This window comes from Megalops cyprinoides, chromosome 16 (genome assembly GCF_013368585.1).
Source record: "Megalops cyprinoides isolate fMegCyp1 chromosome 16, fMegCyp1.pri, whole genome shotgun sequence".
NCBI lineage: Eukaryota > Metazoa > Chordata > Actinopteri > Elopiformes > Megalopidae > Megalops > Megalops cyprinoides.
Window position 1 is genome coordinate 2,149,740 of NC_050598.1, and position 20,056 is coordinate 2,169,795.

The 20,056-nt window shown below is 42.4% G+C and overlaps 1 protein-coding gene across 5 annotated transcripts in view; it reads left to right on the top strand.

Moving 5' to 3' along the window:
- The window catches only part of LOC118791641 (disks large homolog 4-like), a 117,169-nt gene that overhangs the window by 19,670 nt on the left and 77,443 nt on the right, over positions 1–20,056 (top strand). For 4 of the 5 annotated variants that reach the window (XM_036549079.1, XM_036549082.1, XM_036549083.1 and 1 more), the window contains exon 1: positions 18,772–18,816. The exons of the other annotated variant lie outside the window; for it this stretch is intronic. In XM_036549079.1, the coding sequence (XP_036404972.1) occupies positions 18,784–18,816 (33 nt within the window). In that variant the 5' untranslated portion in view covers positions 18,772–18,783. Of the gene's footprint in view, positions 1–18,771; positions 18,817–20,056 lie in introns of those variants that run through there. 5 annotated transcript variants of the gene reach the window in all.

Sequence of the window (20,056 nt, forward strand, 5' to 3'; positions counted from 1 at the left end):
CTGAGCTACACGTTTCTTAGATGGTTTGTCATGTTTTTGAGGTTGCTTGACAAGCTTTTGACTCTTGAGTTTACTTTGGGATGGGACGATATGCTTACTTTGGCCACTAGGTGTCCCTCACCAGTGACCTCACCCAGTTTCCCGACTGCGAACCTCTCTTTAAGCAACCCACGGCTCTATGTCCTTCTTGGCCACAGCAAAAACAGTATGAGCACCTCTGGTGACCTTGCCTGAGACATTCTTGACATTTTCCATTGCTTTAATTTTTATCTGCAGGTTTATGATTTGTCTGTGGCAAACTAGCTTGACTCTGAACCACAGTGCGATCAGTACTAATCATCTTCTCTAGGTTTTTAGAAGAGCTGAAACTTGAGCTGTCAGTTTGATGATTGCAGAGCGGTTTGCTTGAACTTCTCCATCAACATTTCTCTGAGAAGTCTAAGCATTTGACTGACTGCTGTCTTATAACTGAGACAAACTAACAGTCAAAGGTTTGGATTTAGGAACTGTAGCTAAACGTTTCTGTCTTTCTGCTTCTTCAGCAGCTGCCTTAGTGATCTGCTCTAAAATGAAGTCATCTGTGGCAGTCAAGTCTGAAATGTAAGGCTTAATGTCTCCTAACATTACTGGATTTTTTGTTTAGTCCCTGATACAATGTGTGGAGAAACACACCCCGCGCAAGCCTTTTGTCATAAGTAAAGTCTGCACTACTTTGCTGAGATGCAAATAGAACTCTCTGTTTAAGACCCATAATTCGATACATAAACTGCTGAGGAGATTCTTTGTCTTGCTGTCTAGCGTTGTTTAATTCTTGAAAAAGCTCTGTGCTACCTTTGTCCCTAAGGTGAGATCTTAAGAAACGTTTCAGTTCAGCTACAGTTAAATTAATGGGTTTCAACACTGTACGAATGATCTCTGACTCTGGAAACTTTTCCTTTAGACCCTCATCAATTTGCTTGCTTATGTTACTGTAACTAATATCTGAAGCTGAGTCTGAGATGAAACCACCATGCAATTTGAACTCTCTGCGAGGCAATAATGCAGCAACATCAGTAAGCCTTACCAACCCAGATACCTGTTCTACTACAGAAGGTTTGACTCTCCTCGCTGTGTCATTGTTCATATTGTCCATGGTTGGTGTGTCTCCTCTGTCGACTCTCAGTTCATCAATCTTGTCATGCATAACAAGCAGATGAGACATCCCCTCATCTTCCAGGCTCTGCAGTTGTTCACTCTTCGTGTAACCAATGGTGTACTCAAAATGTTCAGGTTCATTGGTGCCTGTAGCTGCTGGAACATCAACTTCTCTCTCATCTCCCAGTGACACCGCAAGTCTGTAGAGCGAAATAGAGGAATAAGGGTCTTTTGGTGGTAGGCAGTGTTGGATTTTTGCCAAACATAGTGATTTTGATTGTGACCAAAAGGGTCAAATTTGGATGCATGTGTCCAGAGAATGGACTTCCAGAAACTTTCAGGTTTGTCCAGGTGGTCTCTAGCAAACTTAAGATGGGCCGTTTGGTTCTTTTTTGACAGCAGAGGCATATTCCTGGCAACCCTCCTATAATGCCATCTTGATTCAATGTTCTTGCTGAAGCATGCACAGATACCTGAGATTATGCAAGGGAGGTCTGTAAAAATCTAGATGTTATGTTTGTGTTGCCTTTTACCTGATTTATTTTTCTTGTGGCTCTTGGAGATATTTTGTAAGGACATCCACTTCTAGGCTGAGTTGCCATCATGTCATTTGTAGATTATTTGCCTCACAGTGGACTAATGGAGCTCAAATCTTTCTGAGATGATTTTATAGCCTTGCCCAGACTGATGCACTCTCACTACCCTCTTCCTGATCTCCTGTGAGATCTCCTTTCCTCTTGACATGGTGTGTTTGCATTCACCTGTATGGGTAACAGCAATCTGACCAGGTTTCTTATTTCTATTTTTCGGAGTCCCACCCAAACTTGTTCCTAAAGATCTCTCCTTTGATTGGTTAATTTGGTACCCAATTATTTACCCACCTGATGCTACTTAGCTACTTGATTTAACCAGTGCTCAGGATTCACTTATTTTTGCACTTGCAGTAATTTCTTTTTCATTTTGTTTTTCTACCACACATGATTTCCTCTAAACCAATGTTTGAATTGGTAAATATAAGCCTGTTATGTCAGATAAAAAGGTTCTTCTTAATTAATGGTAAAAAAAAAAAATCTACACTTGCACAAAAGGTTCACATACTTTCAAGCAGCAGTGTATGCATATGTGTAGCTTAGTGTAGCGTGTATATTATACAATATGTGTATGTATGTGTATCTTTGTGTATTATACATGTACTATATTACATGCATGTATGTGTAGCAAAGTGTGCTACAGGTAATTGCCAAAATAAAGGAAACGCCATCTAAAGTGTCTTAATTGGGCAATGGGCCTCCAAAAGCCATCAGAACAGCTTCGTTGCTCCTTGACATAGATTCTGCAAGTGTCTGGAACTCTGTTGGATGGATACAACACCATTCCTCCAGGAAGAATTGCATCATTTGGAAGAGACCACTCTAATCAGGATAGAAACATGTCTGAGTGTGCGCAGTGTGGGGTCAACACACAGTGGCATGCACTGTACATATATGTGCTTGTATGCGTATATATGTGCATGAATGTGCCTGTGTGTGTGTGTGGAAGGGGATACTAGTGCACTGTGGAGCTGCACCTTTTGCTCTGTTATGACAATAAACTGTCAGGATTAGGACCCCCAACACTTACTGACCTCTTGTGGCATTTCTGAGAATCGTGAGAGCATTTGTGTGTTTGTGTGTGAGCGTATGTGTGTGTGTGTGTGAGAGAGAGAGAGAGAGTATGTGTGCATGAGAGTGTATGCCTGTGTCTGAATGAGTATGATAGTAAGAATTGAGGGAGCATTTGTGTGTGTCAGTGTTTGCATATGTGTTCTTGTGTATTTCTGTATGTCTGCTGTAGTTGCCCTCTGCTTCAGTTTCTCCTTCTGTCAGCACCATGGACAACTGCAGCAACCATGCTGTATGAGCTGTATAGCAGCTAGAGGCAGAACCCCAGTCTGCTTCCGAGGCTGAGTACCACATAGAGAGGCTGTGGGGCACAATGGGCACTTCAGCTGCCAAAATTCCACTCAATGTGCAGTAGCTGCTGGGGAATCTGGTGTGATGCTTCTAGCCAATGATTGGTTAATATAAGGATACTCCACACATCAGTCAGTTTTGTGGGTTTAGATCTCATCATATGTACTTTCAAGGGACTTCTATTGGTTCTTAATGTGCAAACTTGGCCTAATTTTAAGTCCAGAATATGATATGTGACCTGCTGAATTTTCCTGTGTCAGGGTTTCTACACAGTGTAGTACAGAATTAGGACAGCATAAGGGTGACTATGGGGGTAGGTGTGTTCTATAGTATAACGATCACACTGACTGACTTACTTGGACTGATTGATCAGCAGCTGTGTTAATCACTGGTGGATGTTTGCATTGATTAACACTGACTGGTGGAAGAGCAGTCAGGTTTGTGTGTCTGTGTCTATGCATGTGCGTATATGTTCTCTCCCCCTATTTTCTATTAAAAAAGAGCTCTATACTAGTTTACCAGTATCTTACTCACCTCTTGTAATACTTCTCAACAGCTACTCTTAGCATAGTGATGCACTTATTTGGAAGCCGCTCTGGATAAGACCATCTCCTGAATGACGTAATGTAATGTAATGTAATGTATAGTTACTGCTCTGTTCATCTGGTCGCTGCTCCCCCTGCTGGATGCATGCAGTTACTGCTGACAGTCCTGTGGGGTAAATGAGTGTTTGCTGTTCCAGGCTGCTGGACCTGTTCTGCTCAGATCATTACTGTTGTGTATGGACAGTTAGGGGACAACTATGGTGGGCCAAGCTGATGGGATGGTGCTGGTCCTGCTTCATCACTGCAGAGGGAAGATCGTGTGACCTCTGCCAGCTGGTCCACAGAGAAATGGGCATCGTGTGACCTCGGCCAGGTGTTTCAGGGGAAAGACTGACTATTTGTGATAGGGTTGCCAGATTGTAGAATCTTATTAGGATGTAAGGCTTTTTTATAAGCGATCAAGTTTAGTAATTATTTTGGGTTTTGGTCGTGGCTGCAGGAAGCATGATCGTTTCTGCCTCCATCTTCCTGGATGTTTGGTTTTGTTCTCAGAATGACAGGTGTGGTCACTATTGAAGACTGCTGTTGATGCTCTGCTTGTCTTCCTGTCATGGTCCAGTTTAAAGAGGTCCACACACATTGTCTGAAAGGTCAGGTTCAGGACGCTGTATGGGATAGAACCTCCTTAAAGCTGTTTTTTTTTTCTAAATGGTTAGTGTGCAGCCCTTACGTATTGGAAAGGGTTGCCCTGAAGAGAGAGGGTGAACACCACAGTGACAGGTCACCCCCGTGCTAGAGTCAGGAAAGGGCGTATGCATGAGGGTCACCTGACACGCCTTCTGTTTACCTGAATAATGCATGCATGTGCTGAGGCGTAAGGACATAGGCCACAAATCTGTGTATGTGTGTGTGTTTTCTGTGTGCAACTGTGTGCTGTGTGTCTGTGTGCATGCGTGTGTGTGTATCTCCTGCTGGACATCATCAAGGGCAGGAAATAAGCATCACTGGTCAGAACAGTGGGGTTTCCTTTCCTGTGTGCAGTGCCTGTGTTGTTATGCTGTTAATATGAAAAAATATACAAACCATACAGACTCATCCTATTCTCACACTTAATTACATTAAGGGAAGGAAACACACACACATGCTTACACACAGATATGCATGCATGCACGTGAGCAATAATGTGGGTTGATTAGCTCTTTGGCAGGTTAAAGGTGTAGAGTCACTAGCCACTCTGGCAGGTGCTTTTCAAGAAACAAAAATGGTCATGACCTACTGTGTTATTCAAAGAAATATTGTGAAATGTCAGATACTCTAATACATGTCAGTCTGGTTTCTTTTTACTGTAATTCAGTGGCAGGACCCCTCTCATTTTCCATTTTATACTCTGGTATTGGTCATCCCTGTACAATCTCTGATTATCCAATAACTATGGCAAGCTATTTCAACATTTGATCACTTGAGCTTTCTTGTCATAATTACATTTTGACAAGTCATTGTTATACTTTGAGTAGTCAAAATTAAATTATGATTTATCAGAATGACAATTTAAGATATATGTTAAATAGGTTTGACTAGTCAGAAACACATTTTGACTATTCACAATTACATTTTGACTAGTTAAAATGGATTTTCAGATCTTCACTTCACAAAGAATATATCAGTTCTTCCTTTGCCACTAGTGATGGTAATCATTACAGATCTCCTTTATTCAATTTTCGCTCTAAACGCAACTTAATTTTGACTAGTCATAATTGCATTTCAGATATTTATGACTGAATTCTGTCTAGTAATTCTGACAATGGAAAGCTGTTTTAACATTTAATTACCCAAGATAATACAAGTTATAGATATCTATAATTAATTTATGACTAGTTATAATTCCATGTCACTCTATCTATAGTATTATGAATTATGACTGGTTCTAATACTAATTCAGGATGACTAATTCAATTCTGACTTGTCATACTCAGTTTAAGATACCTCTAATTCTACTATAACAAGTCATATTGGAGGAACTTTCAGCATTGGCTTCCATGGAGCCTCCAATTTAAGACATCTACAGTTAAATTATGACTAGTCATAAGTGAATTAAGAATATCTTGAATTTGAATTATGACTAGTCAAAATTACATTTTGGGCATTTTGACCTGGAATTATAACTAGTTAGAAATGAATTGTAGATATCTTAAATCGAAGGTCCCATAGAAGCTAATGATAAGAATTCTTTATGATAAGAAGTACCTTGAACATATATTGTATGACTCATAATTTCATTGTAGATATCTTGGAGTGGAATTATGACTAGACAAATTGAAATTGTGTCGTGTCAAAATCATTTCTCAACTAGTGAAAACTGAGTAATGGAGATCTTTAATCATTATAATCACTGTGGCAAAGGAATTTGAAACTGAGGGGGCAGTTTCACCCATAACTAGGTTCAGGCTAAATTGCTGTCACAGCGGGGTGTCGGTCAGGACACAGGAGTCAGGTTCCAGGTTCAGATGTTTATTCGCCTTTTTCACCTGCGTCGCCATATTGATTTCAAAACGAGGCTTGGGTGGGTAAATGAATCTAGTTAAGCCAGCTAGTGGACACTCGACACTACAAATCTACTTTCTACTCAGTTATTTAGGGTTGCCAGAGCGTTTAAGGGTGGTCTTAGCTACCTACTTAGCTTCATTCATATTTCAACCGTGTTTAGTGATTTTAAAAAGGCTAGCTAGCTAGCTACCCATCTGATGACTGTCATGCGAGATGACTGTCAGATGCGAACACGAGGTAGCTAGCAGCTAGCTAGATAACAGTATCGAAACACGATTAACCTATGAATGGACTACATTTCAATACTAATTAAAATCTCACTAACACATACAGGGTACACAAACTGTTAGCCAGCTGGTGGACACTTACTTAGCTAATATTTAATCCGTGTTTAGCGAGCTAAAAGAGCTAGCTAGACAACATTACCTAGATGACTGTGAGATCGAGGTAATGTTAGCTAGCTAAATAACAGTGGCAACACACGATTTACATATGAATGGGCAACATTTCAACAAGAATGACCATACCCTAACACATACAGGGTACACAAACTGTGGGCAAAGTGTGCTCAATGGTCAATGATAATAGCTCAATATGACTAGAATTAGAGATATCTTGAATTAGTATAATGACTCGGTATATTGTCATTATAGATACACTATATGGACAAAAGTATTTGGACGCCTGACCATTACACCAACAGGGACTGTAATGACATTGTATTCAAATACATATACTTTAATATGGAGTTGGTCCCCCTTTTGCAGCTATAACAGCTTCCACTCTTCTTGGAAGGCTTTCCACAAGATTGTGGAGTGTTTCTGTGGGAATTTGGGCCCATTCATTCTGTAGAGCATTTATGAGGTCAGGCACTGATGTTGGACCAGAAGGCCTGGCTCGCAATCTCCGTTCCAGTTCATCCCAAAGGTGCTGGATGGGGTTGAGGTCAGGGCTCTGTGCGGGCCAGTCAAGTTCTTCCACACCAAACTCATCAAACTATGTCTTTATATTCCTTGCTTTGTGCACTGGGGCACAGTCATGTTGGAATAGAAAAGGGCCTTCCCCAAACTGTTGCCACAAAGTTGGAAGCATAGTATTGTCCAAAATGTCTTGGTATGCTGAAGCATTAAGATTGCCCTTCACTGGAGATAAGGGGCCTAGCCCATACCCTGAAAAACAGCCCCATACCATTATCCCTCCTCCACCAAACTTCACAGTTGGCACAATGCAGTCAGGCAGGTAACGCTCTCCCAGCATCCGCCAAACCCAGACTCGCCCATCTGACTGCCAAACAGAGAAGCGCGATTTGTCACTCCACAGAACACCTTTCCACTGCTCCACAGTCCAGTGTCGGGGTGCTTTACATCACTCCATCCGATGCTTGGCATTGGACTTGGTGATGTGAGGCTTGCATGCAGCTGCTTGGCCATGGAAACCCATTCCATGAAGCTCCCGCTGCACAGTTTTTGTGCTTACATTAATGCCAGTGGAAGTTTGGAACTCTTCAGCTATGGAATCAGCAGAGCATTGGCAACTTTTACACACCATGCACCTTAGCAGTCGTTGACCCCGCTCTGTGTTTTTAAGTGGTCTTCCGCTTCGTAGCTGAGTTGCTGTTGTTCCTAAACGCTTCCACTTTCTAATAATATCACTTACAGTTGACCATGGAATATCCAGCAGGGATGAAATTTCACGAACCGTCTTATTGCAAAGGTGGCATCCTATCACAGTACCACGCTTGAAGTCACTGAGCTCTTCAGAACGACCCATTTTGTATCACAAATGTTTGCAAATGGAGACTGCATGGCTAGGTGCTTGATTTTATACACCTGTGGCAACGGGTCTGATTGAAACACCTGAATTCAATAATTAACAGGTGTGGCCAAATACTTTTGTCCATATAGTGTCTCTTGAATTGGAATTGAGACCAAAATTACATTATGGGTATGTAGACTTTTAATTATGTCCAGGTAAAAATGAGTTGGAGATATCTATAATTTGTATTAGTATTATGTTAAAGCAACTTGCCATACAGTCACAAGCAACATATGAGAGCGTGATGCAAATTCTTGTAATGCAAGATTTACCTCAATTCCACAATTAATTAGGTATGTTTGGTGAGTGAGATTATCCTGTATTGTGTCTGTTACATCACATATTCTGAAAGCTGGCACAGATACTGATTTAAGTGCAGAGACATTAACTACACACAGAGAACAGATGACAAATAAAAGAATACAATGTTTCAAACGGTACATACCATCAGACAATGGAGAGACCCCAGTCTGATTTTGAGTGACTGTGCGAGTAAATTTGATTCCAGCTTCACTGTTTCTCTATGTATTTAAATAATGTCAGTCTGACTAGCTAAATAGCTAGATAGTAGCAGTAGCAAACAATTCTATGATTTGACTGTCAGCTTTAGCTATAGCATTATGCTGCTAGCTAGCTGTTTTAGCTAATAATATACAATGATGCTACACCTTGCAGGATCTAGTTAAAATGTGGCATGATCCTCAATATGGCTGGTGAAAAATCTGACTGGGTGGTCTACCAAACACCCTGTCTGCTGGACAAGAAAAGGTTAATTTAAGACCCTGCACTTACATAGACACACACATGCGCACACACACATGCATACACAAACACCAACTTACATAGACATCCACACACATGTACACATGTGCATGGACTCACACAGTCACACAGACACACAGAGACACACACACACACCCACACACACTCAAACACACGCTAGCTCTCATACATGTTGGAATTCCAGTGCCCCCCCCCACATCCTTTGCTCTTGTCATTTGTTTCTGAGTTTTTATCTTCATGTTCCTTGTACTGGTGATGTCAGTTGCCTGGCAACCAAGCTATCAGGGCCCCATTGTTTCCATGACAACATGGCAGGGGCATCGTGGATAGAATTGAGAGGGAGATGGAAGGAGGGAGAGATGAAGGCAGTGTGTAAGGGAAGGAGGGGTGACAGAGAGATGAGCAGGGAACAACAGAGGGAGTGTGGGAAACACTAATAGATGGACAACGGTGCATTTGTCTGACCTGCGGTGTGGAGGTAGTGGAGACTAGTATTGGTAAGAACTCTGGTATGTCGGTGCTGCATGGCAGGCCTGGAAAAATCTTCCCTGCCAGAGTGCGGAGTGACTCAGCTCCAGGCCAGTCACCTCCTTTCCAAGATTACTCAGTTTTGCTCATCACCGTACCCGGCTAATGCACAATGCCAACTCAGGGCTAATGTGGCCATTGCTGGAGAGAGAGAGTAACGTTGCCACAGCGCTGCAGAAACGTTGGGAACCTCATCCTCAATCGGGGAGAGTAGAGTCATTGTTCCCTTCATCCCACTCTGTGGGAGTATGTTTACACTGGAGATTATCCCTTAATTACCACCTTCTTTAAATAACGCCATTAAAATCCCAAATACTGTACCACACGAGAACACAGCCAAGAGTGACATCACAGTACACATGCAGATAGAGGCAAATGGGTCTGGAGAATACAGCAACTGAACTGTGACATCAGGGAGGAGAATATAACAACTATACAGAATATAGTAACTCAACTGTAATAAAAGTGCAGTAGGAATATAGTGACTAGTTTATATATTGTCATGTACTATACTATACTGTATATAGTATGCTGATAAATTCTCTTGTACACTGTTGCCAAACATTGTACATTTTGAAACATACAATGCAAGTTATGTCATGTGAACACAAGTATAAATGGCCCTGAAATTTCAAGGTTGAAATTTTTCAGGAGGTTGTAAGTACTTTATGGGCTTCAAATGATGATGCTCAAGGATTTGGTATTATATAATTATTGATTGTATAAACATGATTTGTAATAAAATTGCAGCATGTTTTGTAATGCTAATGCTAGCAATGTATTCCAGTATTCCACAGTAAGTGCTTTTGTGGTACAGCCACTTACAGTGTGGTAATGCAATGTGCCATGCTGTTTGGAATGCTTAAAAGACACATGAGGGGTTATGAATTAGGCTAGTCCCTGTTTCCAGCCCCCATCCTCCTCTCTTGCCTATCTGCATTCACTCTCCAGCCTGAGCCACCAAGGATATTTACAAAATTGCAATGGGTATGGGGGAGAGAACACATAACAGTGCTCACGGTTTGTAGCAGAAGTGGGCAGGTGAGATTCTGTCTTGCTCTCACTCTCCCTTGCTCCCCCTCCCGCACGCTTACTGTGGAGACACACTGATGAGTCCCTCTCTCTCCCTGTCTGAGCCCAGTGCAGCACGACCCAACATCCATCTCAGCTCATTAGAAAAAAGAATCCCTCCTCTTTTTGCCCTCTGCAGCACCAAACCCCCCACCCTCCCCCCTTTTTTGTCCCCGCCGCTCCCTAACCCGGCCCCCCTTACACACACCTCCTCCCTTCACTGTGCGGCTAGTGCCAGTCAGGGGCGGTTTCCTGTCTGATACTGATGAAAGGACGCAGGAAGCTGCCCCGGCTCTGCTCATGTGTGGTATGTAGCTCTGTACCACTCTGTCTCTGCTCATGTGTGGTATGTACCGCTCTGTCTGTGCATGTGTGGTACATAGCCTTAGTGCTCTGTCTCTGTGTGTTATACACCGCCTTACTGCCCTGTCTTTTTGTATGTCTGTAGTATGTAGCTCTGTGCCAGTCTGTTTCTGCTCATATATGGTATGTACGGCTCTGTCTCTGTGTGTGTGGTACATAGCCTTACTGCTCTGTCTCTGCTGGTGTGTGGTACACAGCCGTACAGCACTGTCTCTGTGCATGTGTTGTACATAGCTCTGTACCACTCTGTTCTGCTCATGTGTGGTATGTACAGCTCTGCTTCTGTGTGTGTGGTACATAGCCTTACCGCTCTGTCTCTGTGAGTGTGTAGTATATAGCTCTGTATTGCTTTGTCTTTGGTATGTGGTACGTATCTCTCTGTGAGATTGCTATGTGAGGAATTGTTTTGTGAGGGCTTATGGGATATAGAACCTTAGGTGTGCAGACTACTTGCCTCTATGTCTTGTCTGCACTGTGAAGAAATAACCCCACTCTTAAACTCACCATCACAAGCCAGAGTTAGTGTGTGGGTGTGCCTGTGTGTATGTTTGTGTAGGTGTATACATGTGTATATGTGTACAGGTATCCATGCATGTGCTTATATATGTGTGAGACGTTCATTAGACTACTTATCCCCCATGTTGTGAATTGATAAACAAGTGGGGTACAGTCAGAGCACTTTAATGGTAATTAGCTGATTGGACTGTAAATGGGGGCTGATGCAATGATTAGGGAATCATGCACCAATTAATTAATAAGTAAGCCATGGTATGAGTTGTAAAGGATGCTGGGATACATGCAGACATGGCAGCTGATCTGGAGGGGTCTGGTTGACCTGGAGTTTTATGAGCTGCAGCAGCCCTTCCTCACATGGTTCTGATGATGAGGGAGAATAACTAATGCAACTATAGAACATTTCTCTTATGTGTTTTTCATGTCTCTCAAAGCACTTCCTGTAAAGCTCCTGGCAGACAGGGAGTCTCAAGGACCTGTGTGTGTGTGTGTGTGTATATATATATGTATGTGTTTATATGTACCCCCCAACTTAGACACACACACACACACACACACACACACACTAGGAGTGTAACGGTATGCAAAAGTCATGGTTCGGTACGTACCTCGGTTTTGTAGTCACGGTTCGGTACATTTTCGGTGCAGTGAAAAAAAGACATGCAAAACATGAAATTTCTTTTCATTTGCTATGAATTTAACCTGTAAACATATAAACTTGTACAAACTTGTAAACAGTAGCAAACTCGCCATAATTTCTTGAACACATAAGGAATGCACATAGAATCAAACACCTATGGCCAGGGCTGCATTAAGCCTCCTTGAGGCCCAGGGCTAACACACCTCCCGGGGCCCTATGTCTGCGATTTTCAACCGGAAAACTAAAACCCAAGTAGCAAAGCACGTTATTTGAACCAAAACCAACATTTGATTTGGGTTGTATTTTGGTGTTCAACAAAACCGACATGTAAACTACGTCCACCAAATGTGTTTATTGACACCAATGGAAGGAACCCAATAAGAAATGTTTCTTAAACGTTCTAATCGGGCGTTAAACACAACGTTTAAAAATGAAGGCATCTGACAAACACCAATTCCAACGTTTAACAAAGGTGTTGATTTGGTGTAAACTTACAGCAACTGTGGAAGCCCAATAACCGACGTGACTGACACGTTCTAAATAAGTGTTAAACTCAGCGTTAAATTCAGAGGTGGAAAACCCCGGCTTCAGAAAGTAAAAGTCCTGCCACGTATTTGTTCCACCCATGCACTACACCAGCTGAATTTAATTATCAGAACTCTTCAATTTAAATTAGTTTACTTAGAATATACTGTTTGTTCAATACATCCAAACTAATTTCTCTTTAAAGCTACCCTGGGGAGTAGCTAACGATGTGGCAAATAGAATCTGTGTCACTTCGCTGTGTGACTTTACTGTACTGAAATGACATGTTTTTCTGTGTACTTAAACGTGTTTCTTTCTGGAAACTTCACAAACACAATACAAAGGTGGGCGCTAAATGTAGACAGTGCATAGGCCTACAAACATTTGCAACTTTTAAACAAAAAGTTTGTACAGTTCAGCGACTGCCCCCTGGAGGCTGTTCAATTATTAGTGGGACTGCGAAGTATCGCAAGCAAGCACACTATTGTTATCCGATAGTGTGATTGTGAAGCAAACACACTATTCTTATCCCATAGTTTTATTAGTGTGATTGCGAAGAAAACACACTATTGTTATCCGATAGGTTTATTAGTGTGATTGCGAAGCAAACACATTATTGTTATCCAATAGTTTTATTGTTCTTCTTCTTCTTATTCCTCCCACAGTTATCGACCCCAAACCCACTGTAACTGTGACCCCAATCGGGTTGCTTGTATACATATAAGCCATAACCGCACTCGTTCTCCGGTTTTTGTCATTTTTTCATCCCTTTTTTCCCATAGACTCCCATTCATTTTCAAAATCACCCCCCTCACGCTTCATGGCTTTCCCACTCGGTGACTTTTCACCCCATAGCCACCATACCTCACATGTTGCCTCGGGACAAATCACCCAACACTCATCCAAGACCGTCTTGACCCGCACTTGTCTTTTTGCCTTTTTTTCATCAGTTTTTTAACTCATTTATTCATTTCTCCATCCTGCCATTGACTTCAATTAATTTTTCAAAGCCCTATCACGCGGTCACACTTAGGCCAACAGAAAACATACCACATATGCTGGCTGAGGTCAAATCACCCAACACTCATTGAAAGCTATACTGACCTGTACTCGTCTTTTTGTTGTTCACTCATCCCACCATCCTCCCATTCACTTCAGTGCATTTCTCGAAACCTTACCACTCGGTCACCATTTGGCCAATAGCCACGGGACCTGATATGGTGCTTTGGGTCATGTGACCCAACACTCACCAAAGGTGGGTGTGTGCCCAGCAACCATATTGTTTACCCTAGCAACTGCCTAGCAACCACTTAGTAACACCCTAGCAACCACCTAGCAACAACTTAGCAACACTTTGGCAACCACCCAGCAACACCCTAGCAACACCCAGTGATCATATTGTTTACCCTAGCAACCACTTAGCAACTGCTTACCAACACCCTGGGAACCACCCAACAACGCCCTAGCAACCAAATCATATACCTTAGTAACCATCTAGCAATGCCGTAGTAACCAACTAGCAACACCCTAGCAACCACCTCATATACACCACCTAGCAACAGCCTAGCAACCACCTAGTAATGCCCTGGCAACCACCTAGCAACAGCCTAGCAACCATCCAGCAACAGCCTAGAAACTGCTTAGCAACATCCTAGCAACCACCTAGAAACACCCTAGCAACCACTTAGCCACTTCCTAGCGATTGTCTCATATATGTTACCACATTTTCGCTGCTGGGGTGGAATCACAATACGGTCTACGGTCATAATACTTCATATGCTGGCTCAGGTCATGCCACCCAACACTCATTGAAAGCCATATTGACCCGCACTTGTCTTTTTGTCGTTCACTCATCCCTCCATCCTCCCATTGACTTCAATTCATTTTTCAAAGTCTTACCACTCAGTCACATTTCGGCCTGCGGTCACAGTACCTCATATGCTGCTCAGGTCATGCCACCTAACACTCACTGAAACCCATACTGACCCCACATTTGTCTGTTACTCGTTTATTCTTCCTTCAATCCTCTCCTTGACTTCAATACATTTTTCAAAGTCTTACCACTTGGTCACCATTTAATCAATAGCCACGGGATATGCTGCATTGGGTCATATGAAATGTGAGTGTGTCCCTAACAACTATATTGTTTACCCTAGCAACCACCAAGCAACCACTTAGCAACACTTTGGCAACCACCCAGCAACGCCCTAGCAACATGCAGCGACCATATTGTTTACCCTAGCGACGACTTATCAACACCCTGGAAACCTCCCAGCAACACCCTAGCAACCACTTAGCAACACCTTGGCAACCACCAAACAATGCCCTAGCAACCACCTCATATACCTTATTAACCATCTAGCAATGCCCTAGCAACCACCTAGTAACAGGTTAGAAACCACCTAGAAACACCCTAGCAACCACTTAGCCACGTCCTAGCGATTGTCTCATATGCGTTAGCATGTTGTCGCTGCTGGGTTGCAATCACACTCTGCATTTTCTTCAGGAAATGCACTTTTCTTGTTTTTATTGTCAGAAATTTGCTATGAGGGAATTGGACGGTTGCACGATACTTGGAGTCAGTGAATTAATGAAGACGAAAATAAAATATTTGAGATCAACAATGTTTGTGCATTGTTTGTGTAATGGCAACTGTCCAGCCTGCAGAAGTAGACTTATCATATGTGTCTTGGGGTGTACGGATGAACTGACTGGTTGTTATTCTCTTAACTGGAGTCCGGGGAACAAAAATAGTCTTGTTTATTTTATTAATGAATTGATTCAATTATTAATACAATAACAAGCAACCAGGCAGCTTTGTAACAATATAATAGATATAGAAATCTACATTTTTGGAGAAACTCACAAAAGCTGAAATTCTAAATAATTTACACTTGATGTTGCCTATCACAGAGCAGAGCCTGCATATCCCAGAGGAAGTTGTGGCTACTCAGAAGGTTAATGTTTTGGCATAGAGCTGATTAGATCCGTCTCCAGTAACTGAATTTAAGTAACCAGTATCATGTTCAATTTCTCACGTTTATTACAAACCAGATTTTTATGAAAATCAGTTCAGAATTAAACGAGTTACAGTCGATTTCATAGAGAAGTCTGCATCTCTCAATACACATTGTATTTGTTTAGTAGCGGCTCTTGACCACTCCAATATTGCGACCACGCAGACTCATAGTGGCAACATACAGCAGCGGCCAATGAGGTATTTACGTTTCTGTATCTATGGGTGTAGCTATGCTGTTGATCCAAGTCAAACCCACCAACAGAAACTCTTCTCTCATCCATCAGCGTAGATCCTGCCCATTATGTCCAGTTCAACCAAAACTTTTTGACTGGTAAAACTTTTTGACCCGCAAGCAAAACTCTTTGACTTGCAAGCAAAACTTTTTGACTCGTAAAACTTTTTGACTCATAAAACTTTTTGACTCGCAAAACTTTTTGACCTGCAAGCAAAACTCTTTGACTCGCAAGCAAAGAAGACTGATTTGCAATCAAAACTTTTTGTGACGCAATAAAGACAAACTTGATTTTTGATTGCATTGCGAGAAATTTGCTCTCAAAACTGTCTTTTATGCTTGTGTTAAAAAAGACACAAAAATAACTTCATATATGTTCCGTGTCTTCAGATGTAAAAATTATATTCTAAATAATTTACCCATTCTGTCAAAATCACTTTAACTGCACTCGGTCTTCATCTGTACCTCCCTCAAAGCCTCTTCATTAAGTTAATATTTTCACTGCATTTACTGATAATCTGCTTTTGGTGCCAGTGGGTCTTTGCAATAGCAGTATGCTTTTACCCTGGTGTTTGCAGAGCCCCGGGGTGTGTTTGAGATTAAAAGGCACAGATGAACTGGATTTGTGCTGCTTGTTACAGGGGTGGAACCAGGAGGCCCCACATGTTCTCATCGGTGTGTTAGGTTCAGCTTGTCAGCCTTGGAGCTGTCTGGAGCAGCACTTGGTGAACTGGATCCGTAACAAAATGTGTTTATACTTGATATCTGGGGAAGCAGTCAGCAGTCGTGTACTCAGATACTGTATCTACTGATATTTCAGTGACGATGACATGGAGCTTGCACAATCCCAAAATTCAGCAACACTGAATTACAATCTGTTATGATCTCAGTTTAGTTTCAGTTAGTTTCTAGCTCTTGGAGTTGGTTGTGGATAAGGAAATGAAGAGACTGTGTCTGTGGGTGTGTGTGTGATGTATATGTATACGTGGGTTTGAGATAGAAACAGGTAGAGCGATTATCAGAGTTCTCCACTTGTATAGGTTGGTGTATGTGTTTGTATATTAGTGGGACAGAAAGTGTTTCGTGTTTGTGTTGGGAAGGGTGCTGGAGAGATGTCCTCTGTGCCACCTTTCTGTCACTCTCTGTCTCTCTCACCTTCTCTCTCTCTCTCTTTTCCTCACACACTCTTTCTCTGTAGCAGCCTCTCCTCTCCAAGGTGTGATCCATACTAATGGGTGGCAGCCAGATCTCAAGTGCAGCTATTGAACACTGCTGGGCTGGTGCCAAACTCACAGAGAGAAAAAAGGGGATGAGATGGAGAGGGACTGACTGAGGGAGATGAGATAAGGCTCGGGGGTGACCTTGGTGTGTTTGTGTGTAACAGAAAGAGGAGAGTGTGATGATGTATTGATACACTGGACTTGTATTCCACCATATTTGTTTGATGGTAGAGGGTGTCTCTTCTGTTGTTATATCTGGACCGCAACTGTACTATCAGATGATACTTCTATTAATGTTCTTCTTCTTCTTACTATTATTATTATTATTATTATTATTATTATTATACCGTAGTAACTGCTGACCAGATACAAATGTGTCTGGGCAGTGAGGAGTTACTGGTTTAAGGTGTTCGCCAGGGGGCGTCGTTGATACAGCTTTTGAACAGACTACTCTTAAGCGGTCAGTAATAATAATACAATCACGGCGAAAAGAGTTGAGCTCGTGTCAGAAAAAGAATGCGGCTACAGTCTTTTTTCTGTAGCTACAACCTACTGGACTGTAGCAACAACCTAATGGGGTAGACAGTGGGGTATATCCATGTGAAAATCCGGAGAGAGCGAAGGGGCGCGCATCAGAAACGGAAGGATTCAAGGCAACTGGCTGAAAGCGAACGACCTACATTCTTCCGGAAGAAGAAGCGATGTGATATCTGAAGTAGTGCTGGGGATGGGGTGAGTGTGGTCAACGCATAAAGTAGCATGTGCGTGTCTGCCAGTGTGTCGATCGCTTGTGACTGAGCACGGCTCTGTTCATGATATCCAATATCTAAGGATACAATGCGCCATGCGTTTGAGGATTTTACTCCGGTTACAGCCTGCAAGGAGAAGGATTATCGCCCCCACCCCGCCCCCCTCCCTTTTTCACAGGTTTTTCCATTTTCCTTTTGCCTCTCGGACTAGGCATGTTTTCACCCGTATTTTTGTTGCCTTTTCTCTCCCATGTTTAGTCTTCTGTTCTCTTTCTTCAGCTCCCCTCGTTATCAGCTCGAGTGCTCCCCACTCCCTTCTCACCAACATATCGAAGTAATACTGCGCTCGTACTCTGTCCTTTACGGTTTAGAGTCGTATGTTTAAAAGCGTATTGGTTCCGGAATCTCTCTGCTTGTCGTCAATTTAGAGAGGGGGAGAGAGAGAGAGGGAGAGGGAGGGGGGGGGGGGGGGTAGGCGGGGATTCAGGGAGAGGGTGAGAGTAGCAGATGGAGGTGAAAAAGTGTAACCCACTGAATTGATAACATTAGAAGCATTTGCATTTTTTTCCTTAGTGGGTACACCTGAACCCTATATCGTATATACCCTATATACCGTTGTTCATTTAAAACAAGCACGCAGAGATTAATTTGAACATTCAGTGGCATACATGCACGCTAACTGTCACCGACAACCGGACACCCAGCCAACGGCCCGGGATAAAAGGCTTAGTTCAGACTCAGTCAAGTCACTTGGTATCGTCGCTTTCCCACCCAGGCTCCACGATTCTGTCCTGTCGTCTCCGGCTTTCAGGGGCTGGCGGCGTACAGTTGTCGTCCAGGTGTATGGACATTGCGCTGATGTCTCCGCCTGTGAGGAATTTAAAGTGCTTCTCTCCGGTGATGTGTCAGTGTAAGGTCGTATGTAGTAACCGGACCCTTTCACTTATGTTCGGATGCAAGGTAAGCCAGACCGCTATTATTTCGGGTTTCCGCCTAATCTCTTTAACTGTTTGGAAAAAATTCTCCGATGGAACTGCCGCAGGCGAGGGGAATACCATTTATGAAAGGAAACAGCTGAATACTTTTTTCGCGATGCACAAAGTGAGTTATGACAGAAACGATGAATGAACGAGAAAGACCATGTGTTACTATGGAAATGGAAAGATTAGGAAAACCTATGACTGTGAGTAAAATCATTGCACTGTCGCAATGTATCATACAGCTGGCGTCGTTGACATTATGACCATTGCTATACATTATTTTTAATTTTATTGTAAGAAATATACCCACAACTGAATTAGTAACTCCTGCCGTCGACTGTTTATCTGATCTAACCCTTCAGATAACCTAAGGCAGCGATTCTGACGTCATGATCCTGCCTCAGTGATATAGTTGTTGCAGCGTCAGAAATCGGCGTGATTTTAGTCCACTTTTCAGGAACTATAAAACTTTTACAACGTCGTTAATGTTTTACATTAGACCTTCTGCGTATATGGCTCTGTCTTTGTCAGCTCACTTAAGAGCGCGGTCAAACTTGCCATTCCTCGCAAAAATGGCATTGACTCGATCTAAAGATTTTAAACGGATTACTGCGGAGGTGTGTGTGTGTCTGTCTGTCTGAGAGACAGAGAGAGAGAAAGAAAGAAAGAGAAAAGAAAGGCAGAACACATCAAAACCTTTGACTTAGCTGTGTTCTAGAGTGTTCTACCTCTTAACTCAATCAATATACTTATTCCGAATTTATAATGGCCATGTGCCAAGTGGTTAGACGGAAAACAATTGTACACATTTATTTTTCAGTGGTGCATGGCAGACCCATGCGGATGGAATTACATGAGGTATTTTTAGGGGTTACAGTAACACTGACTCCTAATACATTTAGGAGGGGCAGTCCAATAATGTATTAAGTGAAACAGAAAATAATTAAACAATCTTGGACCAACAGTCAGCATGAAAGACCATTGTGCTTGTGTGACATAGCCTTAGATAATGTCCAGTCAAGGTCTGTGGGTTAATGTACATTGACTACTCATCTATATAATTGATTTGGTACTAACATTTTCCTGGCAATATGCAAAGCGATGGTGCCTTAGAGACACTCAGGTCAGTGCACCAGGTTAACAAAGCTATAGTAGACACCTATAGTAGCACCCTAGACACAGAGGTGAATGCAGTTGTACGCATTGTACTGATGCTGATAATAGAACAATTAAAACAGTAGTGAAATCAGCCATATTGCACCCACACACAATTGATTGTTAATTGCATTCTGGCTGGCACAAGTTTCCAAACCACAGTGCAGCCCTGCATTGTGTGCCCAGAGCCGCTTTTTCACAAGTTCCCAAACTTCAAGTACACCAACTTCGTAATAATCATAAAAGCGCGCGTGGGAAATAAATCGGACTTCATTGAAGGCCTTATTA